Source organism: Fusarium solani (genome assembly GCF_023522795.1).
Source record: "Fusarium solani strain SB1 chromosome Unknown bctg00000011, whole genome shotgun sequence".
Classification (NCBI taxonomy): Eukaryota; Fungi; Ascomycota; class Sordariomycetes; order Hypocreales; family Nectriaceae; genus Fusarium; species Fusarium solani.
In genome coordinates, this window is record NW_027072149.1 from 591480 (window position 1) to 612752 (window position 21273).

Here is a 21273-nt window from a genome sequence, read left to right on the forward strand (position 1 = left end):
ATATAATAACCTAGAAGAAATAACCTAAGCCATATAATAATACTACGACGACCACGACCTCAAGGATAAAATACAAGGAAAAATATACTAATATGAGAAATGCCATAAGTAGGTTAACTAATAGATCTAAGAACGACGAAAAGAACTAAAACTCTACGAATAGTCCGGGACCATAAAAACGCCACACTAGATAAACAAAGCAACCTACGCAGTAGAATAAGGCAATCTACTTCTAGAATAAATCTAGTAATATAATAAATAACTCCTAGACGCTAAAAAAACAAACAAATAACAAGTCCTAGATAAACTATAACACAGACTCATACACGAGATACACAGTCATCAGCTACACAGATACCAGGGAATCAACAAAACCCTAAAATAAGTCAAAATAACATTTACTTTTCCTAATATAAAGAAAATCATTTTAACAATCACCAAACAATATAACCTTTACGCAAAGACCAAGGCATAACGCCACAAACCCTACGGGAAACTATAGCCACTCCCCGTTACACAATAACCATAAGATTTAATCACTATAGACTTTATCACAAAATTACTACTATCAAAAGAACTAGCCACTAGAAACTTCTATAATAGCATTCTTATCATTATAGATAGACTCACAAAATTTTCCTATTTTATACCCTATAGAGAATTAACAACAGCAAAAAAATTCACCTACCTCTTTTACTTTCATATCGCTAAGATATATGGTATACCACTTAAAATCATCACAGATAAAAGGCCACTATTTACCTCAAAATTCTAGCAAAGCCTCACAGGATACTTAGGAATCAACCACAAACTCTCCACTGCATACCATAAGGAGATAAATAAATAGACTAAACATATAAATCAGACACTAAAACAATATCTTTAATACTATATTAACTATGAATAAACCAATTAGGTTAAAAAGCTACCAGCCGCATAGCTAGCCTATAATATAGCCACAAATAAAAGCACAAAGCTCACACTAGCTTATACTAATTTCAGATTCATACTAGACGTATACCAACAAACACAAGATACTATCATTAACCCCAAAGCAATTCTCACCAGTGACTAGCTAAAGAATCTATATAAAGAAATAAGAACAGAACTTAAGTTTATTAGAAATAAGATAATAAACTACGCTAATAAAAAAAAATCAAAGGACTAATCTTCTCAGAGGGAGATATAGTCTACCTCGCGACAAAAAATATTAAAATAAAACGCTAAAATAAAAAACTTAACTATAAATATATTAGACCCTACAAAATTAAGCAGAAAATCTTAAAATATAACTATAAGCTAGACTTATTACCTAAGGTTAAGCTCTATCTAATCTTTCATATTTTATTACTTAAATTAGTAGAAAACACTATTTAAGTCAAAACTAATAATAAGCCTAAAATAGAAGTTAACAAACCAGAAGAATATATTATAAAAAGCATCCTCGACATAGATAAGATTAATAGCAAAATAATATACTTTATTAAATAAAAGAACTACCTAGACTTAAAGAATATATAAGAACCACTAAAATACCTCACTAGTATATGATGCCTCCTAAAGGACTTTCACTAATAATATCAGAAGAAAAAACAAAGATAGCATTCTAGTTAATAGTATCCATAGCACTAATAAGCTACGCAGCTACTATAGCCTCTAATTCTACCCTCTCGGCCTCGTCTAACTCATCCAATAAGTTTAAACCCCGACGCACTATCGCCATGCCCCGCTCATAGACTTATTTCTTTTAGCGACGCAAATATATTAGGCGAGAAAGCCACTTATTTACCTACTGCTATAAGGCAATTAACTCCTCCTCGGCCTTCTCCTCCTTAAGCTCGAGATAGTATTTCTCGGCTATAAGGCAAGACGCTATTAAATAGATCAGTAAGAAAGAAGGAAACACTAAGCTAAAAATCACGCTTACCCGCGGAAACTAATACTCCTAAGCTATTATAAGCGCGACCTCGACGGATGCACTCTAAATAACGAGATATACCCTTAAGTATCTTATATCATAGATATTTCTAGGCATAATTTAAACAAGGCATAACTTTAAAACCTATTTCCTCGATTAATTTAAAAAGATAATAATAGCGCGCAGCTAATTAGGATTTTACTTTCAGTATACTATTAGTATCGCCGGAATATTTAAGGAAAGAAGTTTTAATAAACTAAAAAAAAATTAGGCAACTAACTTTATAGGCCTTAAGGATAAGACCTAACGGAGGGGAGATATCGTGTTACGACCTAATAAAATACTCGTCACGTGACCAAGGGGGGATCCACTATTACCCACCAATTAAGGCGCGATCACCCCTAGGAGCCAAACGATCATAGTAATTACTTCGTGATCACCTATAATTACTTATACGATCACTCTAATTAACCTCTTAAAACAAGTAATCAGGGAAAAATCCCTAAGTATATAAAACATACTTATTATACTTTCTTATATAGTAGCTACCTTAGCTATTAATATAACTTAGTTACACTTAATACCCTTGAGCATATTACTAGATGTGACTTATACCCTATCTAAGACAACGCGCCTAATCCCTTGCTAATATAAACCTAGCACGACCGGTTTATCCCTTGGGAATACATATGACTATCATATTATGCCTATAATATTAAGTTTAAGTATTATAAAAATATAATAAAACCTATAAATAATAAAAATAAGCCCGCGATAATAAAAAACCTTAATAGATAGATTAGCTTACCTAAGTAAATAGCGCTAATATCTATTAAACTAGGTTTAAATATAAGATAAAAAAACTATAGAGAGAGCTATATAAGTTATATACTTAATAATAAAAAGTAAGAAAAAGTAATAAAGAGCTATAAAAAGAAGAAAACTACTTCTATTTATATAATAAAAATAATAATTAATATTAAAATAACCTATAGGAAAGATATATCTAGACCGCATAGGAATATATAGATATAGCGAATATATAAGAAATTTATATTTAAGCCTATTATAAGGAATTAGCTAAAAACTTATAATACTAAGAAGTATTATTTCACCTATAAGATAATATATAAGTATACCTTATATATAAGGAATACCTTAATATCTCTTAGATATCTTATTAATATTATTAATATAAAAAATATAAAGAAAAAAAGTAAAAATAAAATTATTTTCTTATTACTTTACTAGCTTAACCTAATAATTAACCCTATATATAATATAAAATAAAAGGTTATTAGATATTTTATTAATATAATATTATTAATATTATATATATATAATACTATAAAGACTTATATTAAGCTATCTAGAAATATAAATAAATTATCTATAAAGTAAAAAACTAATAAAAATAAGTTAGCTAAAAAGAAGTACTAAAAGAATAAAAACTAATAGCCTAGTTAGAAGATAAAAAAGACCTAAGATAAGAATAAAAATAATAATACTAAGACTAGCTATATAGCTAAGATAATATATATAACTACGAAGTATATAATAATAGTAAATATAAGTATAATTATATTAGCTATATATTATTAAAAAACTAAGAAGCCTATTTATAAAAGGGCTATAAGTAAAAAAATAGGCTGCGATATTATAAAAGGCCTTATATATTACTAAAGGAAGATTAATATAAAGATATTTTAAAATATTAATATAAATTAAAGGAAAATAGCTATATACTTTAGTAAATAGTAAGGCTAAGTAAAATCTATTTAACCTAAGGATAATAAATAAGCTTAAGCTATTATAGAGGTATAAGGTAAAACCTTATATTATAATTAACCTTAAAGGGAAATAATTTAATTATAATAATAAAGTTATTAATAGCGAGATTAATTACCTTAAAGTTTTTATTAAAGGGAAGAACTAAGGAATCTTATTTAATATTATACTTATAGAGAGCTATAACCTAGTACTTAGGTACCTATAGTTATGCTAATTTAACCTATATTTTAACTAGAGAACTAGCTAAGTACTCTCTTTTAATAATAAGGTATTTTTTATAATAAATAATAACTTAGAAGATAATATAAGATCTTAAATTTCTATTAAAGATATTAGAGAAATTAAGTAAAGGTAAATATAAAATACCTTTTTACTTAAAGAGATATAATATAAATATTATAATAAATAAAAGTAATAAAATTAATAAATAATTATATATATTATATAATAATTCTAATAATTAGAAAAAGACCTTAAGTAAATTAAGAAAATACCTAAAGAAAAATAACTTAAGAATATATTATTAAAGTATTATATTTATAAGAAACTCTTTGTAAAAGAACTTAAAATAAGTTTATTATTATATATATATTATAATTTAGAAATTAAATTTATTAATAAGAAATAACTTAGCTTTAATAAACTTTACTTACTTAATATAGTATAACTATTAGTATTAAAGAAATATATTAAAGAAATACTATAAAAAGGATATATTAAGGAAAGTAAATTATTTATTAAATACCTTATTATATTTATCTTAAAGAAAAATAAAAGACTTTATTTTTATATTAACTTTAAAATACTTAATATTATTATAATTAAGGATTATATATTATTGCCTTTTATTAGTAAGTTAAAAGATTAACTTTTTAGAATAAAGTACTTTATAGTACTTAACCTTAAAGGAGCCTATAACCTTATTTAGATTAAAGAAAGATATAAATAAAAAACCGCTTTTTATACTAAGTATAGACTATTTAAGTACCTTATTATGCCTTTTAGACTTATAAATATACTTATTATATTTTAATAAATAATTAATAATATACTATAAGAATATCTAGATATATTTATTATATATTACCTAGATAATATCTTTATCTTCTCTAAAATAAAAAAAAAAATATAAAATATATTTATAAGGTATTATAAATATTATAAGATATTAACTTATTAATAAAACCTAAGAAAAGTAAATTTTATACCTTAGAGGTAGAATTTCTTAGATATATTATCTCTTATAATAAAATATATATAGACCTTAAGAAAGTCTTAGTAATTAAAGACTAAAAGGAATTAATTAATATTAAGGAAATATAAGCCTTCCTTAGTTTTATTAATTATTACTATAGATTCCTTAAATAGTTTAAGAAAATTATAATATTATTAATTAACCTTATAAAGAAAAATAAGATATTTATATTTAGAAATAAGGCATAAAAAGCCTTTTATATAATTAAAGAATTTATCTTAAGCGAATTAATACTTAAGATATTTAACTTATCTTAATTAATAAAACTTAAAATAAATATATTAGACTTTATGCTAAGAGCTTAAATTAGCTAATAAGATAATAAAGGACTTTTATACCTAATTATATTTTACTCTTATAAGTTATATAGAGTAAAATTTAATTACCTTATTTATAATAAAGAATTTCTTATAATTATTAATATTTTTAAGGAATTTTAATATTATCTTCTTAGAAGTAAATATTAGATTAAGGTATATATAAATTATAAGAATATTACTTATTTTACTAAAACTTAAGAACTTAGCGGATAATAATTATAATATATTAAATATTTCTTAGAATTTAATTATATTATTATTTATATTAAGGGAATAAAGAATAGCTAAGCCGATATTATTAGCTAATAACTTAACCTAGATATTAGAAAGATTAAAGCTAAGAAATAATTACTATATTTTATAATAAAAAGATACCTTAAATAAAAGTCTATTAGGCAAATAAAGAAATTAATACCCTTATTAGAGTATCTTATATTTATTAAGAAATATAGATAATAGGTTATAGACTTTATTAATTATATGCGAGGTTATTAATAATAAAAAGATAGATTTTAGACTTATAAAGGGAAGCTTTTTATTTTTAATAAAGTATTTTAAAATATCTTTAATTATTACTACTACTAAGCTATATATTATAAGAGTCTAAAAGAAATAACCTAAGCTATATAATAATATTATAATAATTATAAACTTTTATATAAAATATAAGGATATATATTTTATTATAAGAAATATTATAAATAAATTAATTAATAGATTTAAGAATAATAAAAGAAATTAAGACTTTATAAATAATCTAGAGTTACTAAAATATTATATTAGACTAATAGAGCTACCTATATAATAAAATAAGGTAATTTACTCTTAGAGTAAATTTTAAAATATAATAAGTAACTCTTAGATATTAAAAAAATAGATAAATAATAAATCCTAGATAAATTATAATATAGACTTATATGCGAGATATGTAGTTATTAGCTATATAGATACTAAGGAATTAATAAAACCCTAGAATAAATTAAAGTAATATTTATTTTTCTTAAAATAAAATAAATTATTATAATAATTATTAACTAATATAACTTTTATATAAAAACTAAGGCATAATATTATAAACCTTATAGAAAACTATAATTACTCTTAGTTATATAATAACTATAGGATTTTATTACTATAGATTTTATTACTAAATTACCTTTATTAAAAAAACTAGCTATTAGAAACTTTTATAATAATATTTTTATTATTATAGATAAACTTATAAAATTTTCTTATTTTATATCTTATAGAGAATTAATAATAATAAAAGAATTTACTTATCTTTTTTACTTTTATATTACTAAGATATATAGCTTACTACTAGAAATTATTATAGATTAAGGACTATTATTTGCCTTAAAATTCTAGTAAGGCCTTATAAGATACTTAGGAATTAATTATAAACTCTTTATTATATATTATAAGGAGATAAATAGATAAATAAAATATATAAATTAAATATTAGAATAATACCTTTAATGCTATATTAATTATAAATAAACTAATTAGGTTAAGAAATTATTAGCTATATAGCTAGCCTATAATATAGCTATAAATAAAAATATAAAGATTATATTAGCCTATGCTAATTTTAGATTTATATTAAATATATATTATTAGATATAAGATATTATTATTAACCCTAAAATAATCCTTATTAGTAACTAATTAAAGAACCTATATAAAGAAATAAGAATAAAACTTAAGTTTATTAGAAATAAAATAATAAATTATATTAATAAGAAAAGAATTAAGGGATTAATCTTCTTAGAGGGAGATATAATCTACCTCGCGATAAAAAATATTAAAATAAAATACTAAAATAAAAAATTTAATTATAAATATATTAGACCTTATAAAATTAAGTAAAAAATCTTAAAATATAACTATAAATTAGATTTACCCCTTAAGGTTAAGCTTTATTTAATCTTTTATATTTTATTATTTAAATTAATATAAGATATTATTTAAGTTAAGATAGGTAATAAGCCTAATATAAAAGTTAATAGATTAAAAGAATATATTATAGAAGTTATTCTTAATATAAATAAAATTAATAATAAAATAATATATTTTATTAAATAAAAAGATTACCTAGACTTAGAAAATATATAAGAACCCCTAGAATACCTTACTAGTATATAATGCCTTTTAAAGGACTTTTACTAGTAATATTAAAAGGAGATATAAGCCTAAGGCTAATAGCATTTTAGTTAATAGTATTTATAGTACTAATAAGCTAAGCGGCTATTATAGCCTCTAATTTTACCTTCTTAGCCTTATTTAACTTATTTAATAAGTTTAGACTATAATATATTATTATTATACCCCGCTTATAAATCTATTTTTTTTAGTAATATAAATATATTAAATAAAAAAGCTATTTATTTACTTATTACTATAGGGTAATTAATTTTTTCTTAGCCTTTTCCTCCTTAAGTTTAAGATAGCGCTTCTTAGTTATAAAGCGGGATATTATTAAATAGGTTAATAAGAAAAAGGAATATTAAGATAAATTATATTTACTAATAGAAATTAATACTCCTGAGCTATTATAAGTATAACCCTAATAGATATACTTTAAATAATAAAATATACCCTTAAGTATTTTATATTATAAATATTTCTAGATATAATTTAAATAAGGTATAATTTTAAAGCTTATTTCTTTAATTCATTTAAATAAATAATAATAATATATAATAGACTAAGATTTTACTTTTAGTATATTATTAGTATTATTAAAATATTTAAGGAAGAAGATTTTAATAAATTAAGGAAAGTTAAGTAATTAACTTTATAGGCCTTAAGGATAAGACCTAATAGAGGAGGGATATTATATTATAACCTAATAAAATACTTATTATATAATTAAGGAAAGATCTATTATTACCTATTAATTAAGATATAATTACCCCTAAGAGCTAAATAATTATAGTAATTACTTTATAATTACTTATAATTACTTATATAATTACCTTAATTAACCTCTTAGGATAAGTAATTATAGTAGGACCCCCTAAGTATATAAAATATATTTATTATACTTTCTTATATAGTAATTACCTTAGCTATTAATATAACTTAATTATACTTAATACCTTTAAGTATATTATTAGATATAACTTATACCCCGTTTAAGATAATACGCTTAATCCCCTGCTAATATAAACCTAGTATAACTAGTTTATCCCTTAGGAATACCTATGATTATTATAATCCTCGGGAAACTATTATTATTAAGGCTCTTAACCTTTAAAGATAACTAATAAAGGAAAAACCTAGCTATTTATACTTATATACTCTATAATAATTACCTAATTATATAACTTTAGGTCTTTTTTAATTACTTTCTTTCTCTCTAATTAGCTAATTATTAGGCTATTAAGACTAACTCTTTAGAAGATATTAATTTTATTTATATTTTAATAATATTAATACTAGATAATAATAACCTCTAGGTCCTTTAATTAATTAAACTAAGCCTAAATAATAATTACTTTAGAGCCCTTAATTTACTTAGCTTTAATTTAAATTATATAGAGGGTTTTAATTTATTAATTATAGGCTATAAACCTATTAATCTAATACTTACTAAGCGGCCTTAAGTCTCCTTAGACTAGTAATATATATTATATTAATTACCTAATTTAGAAGTATATCAATAGGGTTTTAAGGGCATCTTAAACCCTTAGCTAATTATAGAGCTCTTTTTTAAGGGCATAAGAAAGCCACTATTAACCCTTATAAGCCCTTCCTTTGGGCTCCTTTCCGGCAAGTCGGTCTTAAAGGGAAGATCGAGGAACCCTATGCTAATTAGCTGCTTTGATAATAGACCTTCCGTTTTTAACCATCTAAATTACCTCATTAAGGTCTTTATCTATATATTTAGGCATTCTGATTGGCTAGAATAGCTTTAATTTGATATAAAGATCGTTGCATAAGTGATCAATTTAATGAGGGTTATGGTATTAAAGAAAAAAGCGGGGTTAGCGGGTTCCCGGGGTGGCGGGTTCCCGGTCATCTGACTTATGACGACGCGCGAGGATTTCCCAAAGCTAAAGTGCTAAGACTAGTCCAGCATAAGACAAAAAGAGCTCTTCAAGTCCCTCAAAGGCGTCAACCAAATCGAGAATAATAACCTCGTTGTCATCGTCATGTATCTCAAGTGTCCTCAGCTTGATCGGGCGGTTGAGCTTCAAAACGCGCTTGATGAAGACATCCCAAGGGGGGCAAAGTCGCAACTTCAGTGAGACGAGCGTGTCAAAATTGAATACGGGAGCCATACCTGCTGTCAAGGGTACCAGAGAGAGGGACAAGACGCGGATTCTTGGGAACAGTAGGGTTGGGGAGTTTGGGTCCACGCCAAGAATGGTGGAAGCAAAGAACCTCGGCTTTCTCATCCTGCGGACGTTGTCATCTTCACCCTCGCTGGCGTCGCTGGAAATGTTAGACATTCTGTCATCTTGGTCATCACTAGAGTTGCTGGCGTCGCTGTCGTCATGATCAAGGCTGTCGTGAATGTTAAAGATTTCGAGCAAGTTGACAAAATCCAATTCCAGACTCTTTAGATGGGCCGAATTGTTCTGCAGGACGACGGAAAGAGGTTGCATATGATCGGGACAAAGGCCCTTCCAGGTGAAATTCAGAAGCTGGCGGAATGAGGATAAGTTGACACCGGGCTCGTACTTGAAGGGCACTACACGGCAATACAGGCAGTTGGGGTCGGTTATCAAACTCAACGTCTGGAGTGAGGGCTGCTGAAGTGAGAGGATGCCTTCGGTCCCAAGGATATTGACCGGAATGCATGTTCCTAGATCCTAGCTGCAGCAGTGTCAGCAGAGTTGGCCTTGGGGGCAACGTATCTCCTGGTTCTTGCCTGAAACTCTGCAGTTGGTCGGGCTCCATGCGACCGAGTAGTGACTCCACTTTGTCGGCAAAATCATCGAAATAAAACTCGCGTTGGGGCTCGTCGTAAATCTCGTCATCATCGCCACTACGCGTCGAGCGGGGGTAATCGTAGATATGAGGACACCGATTATCTGTGACTCTTGTAAAAGAAGCACGAAGGTGAAGCTGGGTGGCAGTTCGTAGACGTCGATAAGGTAGGCCGTTCGTCGGAAGATCATGTAAATGAGATTCGCCCCGTGACTTGATCGTGATGGATTTCCAGAGCGTGCTAGCAACGCTATCCCGCAGCCATGACGAGGCTTGGGAAAGGGTTCTTAGGTCGGCTTTTGGTAACTGTATAGAGAAGTAATCAGAGACTGCCAACGAGAAAATTCTGAACAAATAACGAACCGCGTCAAGTATGAGAAGAAAGACGTCTCGCGGCACCGCTCTCAACAGGTCGAACATGGCGATGCAGTGGTCGCTGGGGCATCTGGTTCTTGTTTGCGGATATGTTTTGAGAGGGACAGGCTCAAATCTTTTCAGTCGTTAATCGTGACTTATCAAAGTGACTTGAGAAATCTGGTGCCTGGTGTGGTCGGTGATGCTATTGATGAGCCAGAGGAGGGCGCCTGGGTTAGAGCGAGATGCCTCAGGCATAAACAACACTTAGTCAGCGTCGCGCAAGCCCCACCATTTCGTGCAACAGGGTAGGGACCTGTGTGAGTATTCACAAACACTTACATTCAAGAATAGAGAGACTGCAAACACGTTCCTCTCGTTTGAAAACACTCCTGAAAAACTTGCACTTCTGTTTGAAGATTAACTCGCTTTCTTCTAAGATTGGCGAGAGAGTTTTACCCGCAATCCAAGTCGGCTGCTGGCTGGTGTTATTCTCATGATTCCACTGTCAATGCATCACTAGATCGTTATCTGGTGGACCTCACAGCGCTCCTGCCAACCACACCAATGGGACACTTCGTCCACTAGTTCTACAATTGCTGTCGCAACTATGATAATATATTATTGCCTTGATCAGGCTTAGGTGTAAGTTTCAGCTTCGTTCTTTTTGCTTTTGTACCTAGTCGACACGGTCTGTTACTGAGGAACCTAGCCACCAATGCAATGAGCTCAGTTATGCGCGCATATTGATGTTGAAACATATTGTTGCAAAACACTGAAACTCAGGTGTATTTCTCTGTCATTAGGACGGTGGGAGGAAGTGGCACTGGCGTTAAGCTCTCAGAAATTTGATCTCCTCCCTGCCCGCAAAATGGGCATTAACCCGAGCCAGGTATCCGGCTCGAGTTCCTAACTATACACCTGGGAGCTGATCTCTAAGGACTTGGAACTGAGTCGTCGTCCCGATTGGCCAGTGTTGGCGCCTGCGGCTGTGCACTTACTTGAAAGTGTAATGTGCGAGTCAACACCGCCACTGAAGAGATGGTGTGCGCATGCATTCGACACCGCCCAGAAGAGGGGCTTGTGGCTACTTGTTTGCAAGGGGACGCCAGCAAGAGATCGGCTGCCATCCAACCCTCGATGGCGGAGACTTGGGAGCTGGCAGCCTAGCAGGCCGCCTAGGTTGGGCTGAGATGCTGCTCGACCTCTTGGGCTACCTGCATCAAACACTGCCCCACGCAGTACATGTCGCCTGCCCCTTCAACGAGAATCATTTTCTCTTTCCGATGTACACATTTTCAATGGTGCGAGGCGCAGCCTGCGTCAAAAACAGCTATGGTATAATCCCGGGCCATCATAGCCTCAGGATTTAGAAATTACAAATTCTCTGTCCAATTCCACCTGCATTCCGAGGCGTAACTTCATGTTTTATTCTCCCATAAAACCACCCAGTCCTCTTAGATCCATGCCAACCACGAGAGTAATGCCCTTCCACTGAAATCTAGATCACTAATGTGTCACCGCTTGATGCGCTTTTCGTCTTCTCTTTCTCATCATCAAGATCCAATCCCCTCGTGGACTGCCCTAACCACATGAGATGGAATTTGTGGGTGTGGTGGCGAGTGGTATCACGATTTGGGACCTGGCCGTGAGAGCCAAGCAATTTTGCGACAAAGTGAAATGCGCACCCGACAAATGGATAAGATACTGCCAGGAACTTGAGAACCTAGCCCATGTGAGAGAGATCCCCATCCTACCAAGCATCGCATTCCTTTAACATGACATAGGTCCAGGGCGTTCTGAACGACATGGTCAACACCTCTGATGCCATCAAAAGCCAAACAGTCGAGGTTGAGGGTGGCGAAACTGAGCCTTTGGTCAAGTTTATGGCTGACAGAATCGAGACCATTCGCAAAGAGGCAGAGGGTATCCTTGACCGGTATGGGCGACTAAAGAAGCAAAGCTACAGGAGTCGCAAGGTGAGGGTTTGGAAGTGGTTCAGACTCAACATGACGGCCTACAAGTTCGTTTTGGACGATCAAGACATTCAACACTTGATCGAGGCGGTCGAGCATGCTAAGTCGTGCTTGCAATCGCTACTCTGCCTTGCTCATTTGGAGAGCTTGGAGTCTTGGTAATATGATCCTCCAACATCAGAGACCACTGCAAGCTAACCATGGTTGAAGGCAGCAACAAACAAAAAAAGACTTCAGGAGCATCCATGCACACATGAGAAAGCATGCTGAGGCATTGGAAAAACTTCACAAAGACAATAGTCTGGGTCAATTAACGCTGCAAATTGTCCAGGAAAAGGGTCCTCTGTCCTATCACCAAACACGAAATAGGTCTTCTCTGAGCCTTCGTTCATCGATAAGGGAGTCGATGGGTAGTTCAAAGATCGGTCAAAAATTCAAAAAGGGGCGAAAAAAGGCGAAGGATCTCTTTTCTACTGTCTCCAGCACTTCCAAGATAGGCCATGGCCGGGCACACTCCTGCGCTGGGGCTGGAGAAGCAACAGGTAAGAAGGCGAAAGAGACTAAATACGAGCATGGACCAGAGGCGCACGCCGACATGCACGATCCGGAATATGGGCATCCAAACTCCGACACAGATGGCGAGGCCATTGACGACGACCAATTCTCATCCCTTGGATGTTCAGGAACGATGGATCAAGGAAGAGATCCAGAGCTGGAATACGATCTTATCTGCCGCGATAATAAGCTACTGACGATTGATACCAACACTGAAGAGTACAAAGCCCTCATCAGTGAGAATCGCGGCGAGACACGACATCCGACAACCATACGACTTCATGATGCCTTCAAGCCTATGTCTGAAGAGGAGTGGACAAGTTGTGTGGAGTCTAATCCTGGACAGCTTGTTGCCATTCTCTCTTCACCTGTCTGTTCTGATGCCGAAGCCATCGATGGAGAGACGCTTGGAGAGGCCAGCGGAGGCAATCTTGAACCAGCGGATGAAGAACGGCTAGAAGTCACCAGCAAGGGGGCTATTGAAGCTAGCTCCGAAGAAAGGCCTCAAGTCATCAGGGAAGCCACGCTTGGCAATCCAGATGAAAGAACTGTCAACACCACCAGAAATACAACCCCTAAGATTCCGGACGGGGGGGCACCTGAGGTCACTAATGGGAAAGAGCCCGAAGCTGTCAGTGAAAGAGTCGAACCCATCGGTGAATCAACGGCTGTGGTCATCAACATGTGTCCTCCTGATGCCATCAACAAAGAAAGAATTGGAGCTCAGGATGAAGGAGCGCCTAAGATCGCCGACGAGATGAATCCGGATGCCACCTACGAAGCAAGTATCGAAGCTTCTGCTGCCGAAACGGTTGGAGGCATCAGAGAATCAACGATTGAAGCCACCAGCAAGACCGCCAGCAACGGAAGTCCTGAGGACATCGATGAGATGGCTTTTGATCTTATCGATGAAGGAACTCTCAAGGCTACCGACGAGGAGGGGTCCGAGGTCGCAGGTGATGTGACTCTTATCAAGATCGACTTTAAAAGGCCAAGTGTTGCATTCGTTGGTGCTACCGTCGACTTAGAGTCAGGCTTTACTTTTTGTGTTGGCGCTATTTTACTCACGGAGCCATATCAAACACTCCTCATTCAAGAACCTTGTCAGGATTCTTGCCAGCATGCTACTCTGATTATAAAGAACGATGTCAAGGCACAACCCCCCCTTACAACCTTACCTTGCAGGCCATCAGCTGCCATGCGAGCCTTGAGATGGCAGATGAGGCAGACCCACGTCCAGGGTTGACATCGAAGTCCGCTGAAAAATGCAAAGACCGGTCGGTTTGTTTTCATACGGTGGTAGAAGGTTTTCCCGGGGGACAAGACGCTTGTTTGCTCCCGGGTTTGCTGCCAGTGAGCATTCATGCCTGGCTGGACGAGAAGGAATGGGAATCAGAGGCATCAACAGACAGTGACGCCTCGGATACGGAGGAGGAGACTTTTCTTCCCCATCCTGCGCAGGATGACGATATGCGAGCGTTTGTTTTGATCAAAGGCATCAAGTACGAGTCCGACGGCTACGATGTTCCAACCGAAGTTCCTTTCGACATTTTAGTCGAGTTTCTGAAACTAATCGACAAGTACGGTCTTCAGGAACCTTATCTGACGCGTAGCAGAATCTGGACGAATGCCCTGCTACCGAGTATTCCAGCTACTCTGGATCAAGACACCATAGCCTGGCTTTGGGTTCTGTGGCGACTGCAGATTAGCAGCGAGTTCAAGAAGTTGTCGGGTGTCGTACAGAAGCAAACCAAATGCCGCATCAACGAAGAACGAAACAGATATGGAGTTGAGCTACCAGAGCGCATCGTCGGTAAGTGAAGTAATTTGCAAAGTCCCTGAAGAATCACCCGGTAACCACCATCTCAGAAGCGATAGACCGGAGAAGAGTTTCAGCACTGTGCACAGTTCGGGATCGCGTCGGCTCCTTAATCGAACAGTATCGGCACGAGTACGTCGATGGTTTTGATGGCGGGCCCGAGTGGTGTCAAACACTGACAAAGATGGGTTCAGCAATGACGATTGGATATTTGACCATTGAAAGTGAAGAATGTTTTTCATATAACCACACAGCGAGGAGCGCAGACTTCCGCGGGGTAAGTTTCCTCCAGACTTCAAGATGGGCTCGTTCCCTCGTGGACCTGGGAGATTGGATGGTGAGGACTGTGCCACCGGCTCGCAGAATGCCTTCCTTCTTGGCGGACCTAACCATGTTTGTCCCGCTTGTCGGTGCTGGTTTGCGCGAGGCTGGAATTTCGACTTGTTTATCTTCAACAGTCAAAGAGCAACTTGTAGAAACGATCAAAGAGCTCGAGGAAGAAGATTGGGGACTTGATTTGGCTTAGAGACGTTTCTGCATGGGCGGATAAATGATATTAGCTTCTTCCTCTTGCTTCCGCCTCGTATGGCTCTAGTATTGACGCTACTTTGATTGGACTTGTAGATTTTCTTGTTAATTTCACGAGCACAGTTCCTCACCCTCAAATGGACTGCCCAATAGATTTACAGGGGAGATGAGTTTAGTTCTAATAAGGGGGTGACTCCTCTTAAAAGCCCTTGCCTTTCTTAGAAGGTAGATGATCCAGCTGCTCTGCCTGATATCTCTATAGGCGTGAAAATAATAAGTTGTCCATTACTACGGCCTTGATTGGATGCATCGCAACCCACCTGGTGGATCATGCTGCGTTTCTGCTTCGAGCATGAGTGAGATATTTTTCTCCACGGCTTCTGCAATCGGTTTATCTATTTCTATTGTCCAGTAACTTGCCCAATACCAAGATCAAATCATCAAAAGCACACTCCAATGTCTCCCGAGCACGGTATCTACACACCGCTACCACCGGACGAGTCTAGCATCCGACTTCTTACCCTCCTCCCCGGGCCTTTTGACGATGAAATTACCTGCATCCTGGAGGTTCATTCTATCTCTGGCGACTATGAATATGAGGCTCTTTCTTATACCTGGGGCGACGCTAACGGCCTGCGACCCATTCTCGTCAACGGAATACACATTAATGTCACGGCAAACTTGAAGGTTGCCCTGCAGTATCTACGCCGTCGATCTGAGCCCCGAGTCATATGGATAGATGCCGTGTGCATCAACCAGAACGACAACCAGGAGAAACTGCTTCAAATCCAACGGATGGGTGGCATTTTTTCCTCTGCGGCCTATGTTATTGCTTGGCTTGGGGAATCCACTCCAGATGTGGATCAAGTCTGGTCAGCCATGGCTCGAATAGGCGAGGTCATCTGGACTGCTCGAGTAAGTGGTGGTCACAACCTCCCAGATACCGACTTTGCACCCGGTTTGGCTTCTCCAGACGACCTGCGTCAGAAGGGAGTGGATGTTGACGCCATCGACTGGACCACCATCTGGGAGTTATGCGAGCGTCCATTCTGGCATCGCGTTTGGATCATCCAGGAACTTGTTCTTGCTAGTAACTTCTGGGATGATCCGACAAAGGGATGCGTCGTTGGCTGCGGGTCAAACTGGATGCCTTTGATCTCCTTCATAGGCTTCCAATCACTGTTTGGAACAACACGTGTATATCAAGGCCGGATAAATGGCCTTTCCTTTGCCACGCTACGGACACTGCTAGAGACGAGGGGTTCTCCAGCGGCCGAGAGAATGTTTGAGGTCGTTCTTAGCTTATCCGTCGGGTCTTCGGACGATGCCAAACTGAGCACACAGAGATCACTGTCCCATCTATTGCGACTTGCACGGGGTTTCCAGGCTACTGATCCCCGTGACAAGCTCTACGCTTTCCTGGGAATTGCCGACAACCCATTCACCACGCCAGACTATACCCTGAGTGTGGAAAATGTCTTTAAGAACTGGGTCAGGGGGTGCATACAACAAGATCGCAACCTTGATTGCCTACATGGAAACAGAACATCAATCAACCAGTCCGGGCCATCCTGGCTTCCAGAGCTCTCGGGTTCTACAAAGGAGGGATTCTCTTTCATGGAAGAGCGAATTCGATATGCCAGATGCTCCAATGAAAGGGATTATCGCGTCCATGCAGAAGTGGCATTTATAGAAGGCGGTAACGTGCTTAAAGCTAGAGGTGTCAGCCTTGGCATTGTCGAACGTGTGGTTGGCCCCTTTTCCCGGCTGAGCGGTCCTGAGGGTGCACCCATCATCGCACAAGACGATTCACAGTTGACGCAACCGAAAACATCCTTGCAGGAGCTGCAGGAACTAATGAGGTTGTATTTGAGCCTCCCCGAGCATGCTCAAGAGGAAACTTGGAGGGCACTTGTTATGGACAAAGACACGAGCAACAGAAGGGAGCCAGTCTCTCCGGCGCCTGACAATTTCCGCCGCCTATGGCATACGCTAATGGCCATATGCGGTGTAACTGAGGCACCAGGATCTTGGTCGATGGAGGATCTAGCGGGGATCGACCAGCTGATGGCCAGTCTTGCCACCGCTATATTCATGGACCGCTGCTTTTTCGCGACTCGAGATCTTGTTTTTGGACTGGGGTCATTCTCTACACAGCTTGGGGATGAAGTGGTCATGTTGCGTGGGAGTCCTCTCTGTTTTGTTCTGAGACCAGTTGGTGAACGGTATCAGCTTGTTGATGACGCCTATGTTCAAGGCGTTAACCCTGCAAGCTTCTCGAACAGGCATGGCAGTACGTCTGAAGTCAAGGATTTCATGATTGCATAGCATTGTAATTTCTTTGGCTGTGACTCTTCGGTTTCCTAGAAGAGCTGTTCCTCCAGCCGATCCCCGACACTTCCCATGAGTCCGAGGAACTTTTCGGACAATGACTTGTTGGACGATATTATTATGCAATACTGTCCTATCCTAATCATGTGTCGGTGACTCCTAGCCATTAGAATCCCTATGTGGATGGCCCAGACTCATGATGAAATCTCGTAAACTCATACCATCGAGCTATTCAACGACATCCTCCGGTCATTCATCACCAAAAGCCTCAAGCGATCTGTAAGCTGCTCTCTTTACAACAAGAAATCTAATCAAATGCTTCATCTTGAACCGCGCGGCCAGACGTAAAGGTGTGTCCCCGGACGTATTCTCTGCCTCCATATTAGCATTCTTCTCCACTAAGAATTCGACGAGATCTAGATGCCCGGACGCAGGAGCCAGGTGCAAAGTGGTATTCCCATCGGCTTCTATTCGTCATTTTCCTTGATGAATTACTCAATCTCCGAAACGCCGTTGCTGCGTCTTTCTTCTCCGTGATCAGGCCACTTTTACTTCATGTCCGGAACCTCCGGGAAGCGGCTCAATATCATCAACCGCCATCCTCGTATCCGGCGTATACGGACAGTGTCACGAGTATACGGCCGGCGCTCAAACTTGCAACTGTAACAGTCGAAACCAAAATCCCGTAGTCTCTGATACCCCAGGCCATTCACAGCTTCCCCGGTTCGTGTGGAACCGCGGCAGTGTCATAAGCTTACTCGCATTTACCTTGTGTCCTGTGCGTCACAGAAGACTTACCCAAAAGAGACAGCTCTCTTGTGTCTTGACCAACTTGGTAAAACTGGCGATTGTGGGGATGCTAAGACGGGACCTGCATGCAGGACGGCTTGACGATCTCGATAAGGCTGACGGCATGTATGTTGTGCAGATACAGTAGACCTTCTTTCTTAAGGCTTTTGCACAGTTCTCATATTTGATCAGATTGAGCCTTTGATGTGAGACTTGATGGTGCTTCTTGCTGACAGGCGAAGCAGGGCACATGTGAATCCCGTTGCAGGACGCAATTGCCGCGTGTCAAACACATGTGCCTCCCAAACGTCTTCATGTGATGTATCAAATACACTGTAAAGCCTTGAGGCAATATTTGAAGAATGGCGTGAAAGACGGGTTCGGCTCTCCCTTCGAACTCGTCCCTCAAGCAGGCCCATCACGCAATCGACTTTTAGAGCCCACAGAGTAGTACCAACAGCCAGGTCGTTCTGTCTTGCGAGCTACATGTCCATATCGTCTTCGGCTTCGTTTATGTGTTTCACTTTTAGGGCATTGAAGGTAAGCATGGTGGTGGCGGTGTGATCCTCAACCATCTTAGATCATGCAGATCTACGTTGAGCAAGGTTATTTGCAGGCCTCAAACGGCTCGTCTCCGTTTTCGCCACGATCGTTCACCGATTGATGATCCCGAGCATCATGAGCCTCATTGTCTACTGAACATGCAAATACCATTAAACCGAGTGTACGATTACGGTCAAGACACCCTCACGCAAACCCACAGCCCAAAGGCCTCCAACCCAACCGCTCCAAAGAAGAAACGAAAATCAGCGTATTCTTATCCGCGTATCCCTCAATCTAAAGACCCAATAAACTATTCAGGCCCCATAAAACCCCCTTTCCCACACCCCTGCACTCCCGCGGTGCCGCGGCGCTCGCCCCATTCGGGCTTTAAGCTGGGGCTGGGGTCCGCGGGCGCATGACTCTTAATCGTATCACTCTCTGATGTCCTGACCAGTTTTGATCATCCCCTCATTTGACAGGCCATTTTATCAACATTGTTTTTCTTTGAAAGGAGGCTGAAAAGACTTTCTTGAATGTTCAGGAGGTGGCCTTGTCTTTTTGGATCTGATTTTACACTTTCTTAGAGATACCCTTAATCATGTCGGCCAAGATTCGCCCGAGCTACTACTACCCCAGGCGCAAAGGCGCTTCTGCCAAGAGATGGTTTGTTGAGAACCAGATAGGTGAGTTTCTCCAGCTCCTTTTTCTTCGGGCCCCTACGTTGGACCTGGCGTCAACTGCATGCCTCCATCACCTGGTTTGAACTCACTGACCTCGATAGGCCTTTGCCTCTGCGCCACTGTCCCCGTGCTTCTCGCACGAACAGTTGCATTCACTCGTCCCTACACCACCAAGTTCCTGTCACTATCGTACTACGATGAGAAGACAGGGGACTACGGTCTGGGCTTTGACGATGTCTACCTTGTGTTGTTTCTTGTCGCCGTCTTTACCGGTCTTCGTGCTGCAACCATGCAGTACGCCCTTGTTCCACTTGCGAAGAGATGCAACCTCAAGGGAAGCAAGGTTACCCGCTTCAGTGAACAGTCTTGGATGATCATCTACTACAGTATCTCTTGGAACATTGGCATGGTATGTGACAACCCATCTACTCGCAACTATTCTCCTGTTTCGTTGAACCAAACAACTGATTTTCAAAGTACATCTATGCCACATCTCCTTACTGGCTCAACCTCCGAGAGATGTGGACGGGTTGGCCCAACAGAGAGACAACAGTTTTCATGAAGTCTTACATGATAGCCCAGCTTGCATTCTGGCTCCAGCAAATCATCGTCATCAACATCGAGAAGCCACGCAAAGATCACTGGCAGATGTTTTCTCACCACATCGTCACCATTGGCCTGGTCTACTGCTCCTACCGCTATGGACTCACCAGAGTCGGCAACGTCGTACTTGTGTTGATGGACCTTAACGACCTCTTCTTCTCGGTGGCCAAGTGCCTTAAGTACCTCAAGCATCAGACGTTATGCGACATCATGTTTGGCATTTTTGTGGTTAGCTGGGTGCTCCTCCGCCACGTTGCCTTCTGTCTGGTTATCTGGTCGGTCTATGCGCACACGACAGAGATGATGATGGGATGCTACAGGGGCATGGGAGAGAACATCACTGGGCCCTTTGACATACCGGCAGCTGGGTCTCGCTACTGGCTGGTGCCGCTGGTTTCAAACTCCGGGATTGTGTGCTACGACTCCAAGATCATGCACGCATTCCTGAGTGGCCTTCTCTTCCTCCAGGGTCTTATGATTCTCTGGTTCATCATGATTTTCAAGCTCGTCGTACGCGTGCTTCTCGGTGAGAACGCCGAAGACACTCGCAGCGATGATGAGGCCGAGAACGGGCAAGACTACCTCGAGGTGGAAGTCAGTTCCGAGAACCTCTGTTTACCAAGTCGATCATCCGTCACTGGGCTTGCCAGGTCTGATTCACGACACAGGTCCCGGGGCGTAAGCACATCTCTGCAGAGCGATGGCAGAAAGCTCCTGGACAGGATAGGATGCGAGAAGAAGATTGAATGGGAGGGTTAATAGGGTCTTTGTTTGTTTATCGATTTTACACAAGGTCGTGGGTGCGTGATAGAAAGGATGAACGGTGGGCATCACAAAACCGTATAGAGATACATTAATACTCCACAGACACGA

General features: G+C 38.0%; 4 protein-coding genes across 4 annotated transcripts; 3 read left to right on the forward strand and 1 right to left on the reverse strand.

Annotated features, from left to right (window-relative positions):
- Positions 1-9342: 9342 nt before the first annotated feature.
- Positions 9343-10642, reverse strand: MRS44_015226 (uncharacterized protein; the record flags this gene model as incomplete). The annotated part of the gene is made up of 3 exons (XM_065619121.1): positions 9343-9983; positions 10084-10528; positions 10586-10642. 3 exons carry the CDS (start codon positions 10640-10642, stop codon positions 9343-9345), a joined length of 1143 nt encoding a protein of 380 aa, XP_065475193.1.
- A 1531-nt stretch (positions 10643-12173) lies between these two features.
- MRS44_015227 (uncharacterized protein) lies at positions 12174-15452 on the forward strand (the record flags this gene model as incomplete). The annotated part of the gene is made up of 5 exons (XM_065619122.1): positions 12174-12311; positions 12364-12710; positions 12922-14210; positions 14261-14920; positions 14977-15452. The coding sequence occupies 5 exons, from the start codon at positions 12174-12176 to the stop codon at positions 15450-15452; spliced, it is 2910 nt and encodes a 969-aa protein (XP_065475194.1).
- Positions 15453-15910: 458 nt separating this feature from the next.
- MRS44_015228 (uncharacterized protein) lies at positions 15911-17782 on the forward strand (the record flags this gene model as incomplete). Its single annotated transcript, XM_046279715.2, has 1 exon — positions 15911-17782. One exon carries the CDS (start codon positions 15911-15913, stop codon positions 17780-17782), a length of 1872 nt encoding a protein of 623 aa, XP_046126160.2.
- Positions 17783-19715: 1933 nt separating this feature from the next.
- Positions 19716-21159, forward strand: MRS44_015229 (uncharacterized protein; the record flags this gene model as incomplete). The annotated part of the gene is made up of 3 exons (XM_046277586.2): positions 19716-19800; positions 19899-20206; positions 20275-21159. 3 exons carry the CDS (start codon positions 19716-19718, stop codon positions 21157-21159), a joined length of 1278 nt encoding a protein of 425 aa, XP_046126161.1.
- Positions 21160-21273: the final 114 nt, after the last annotated feature.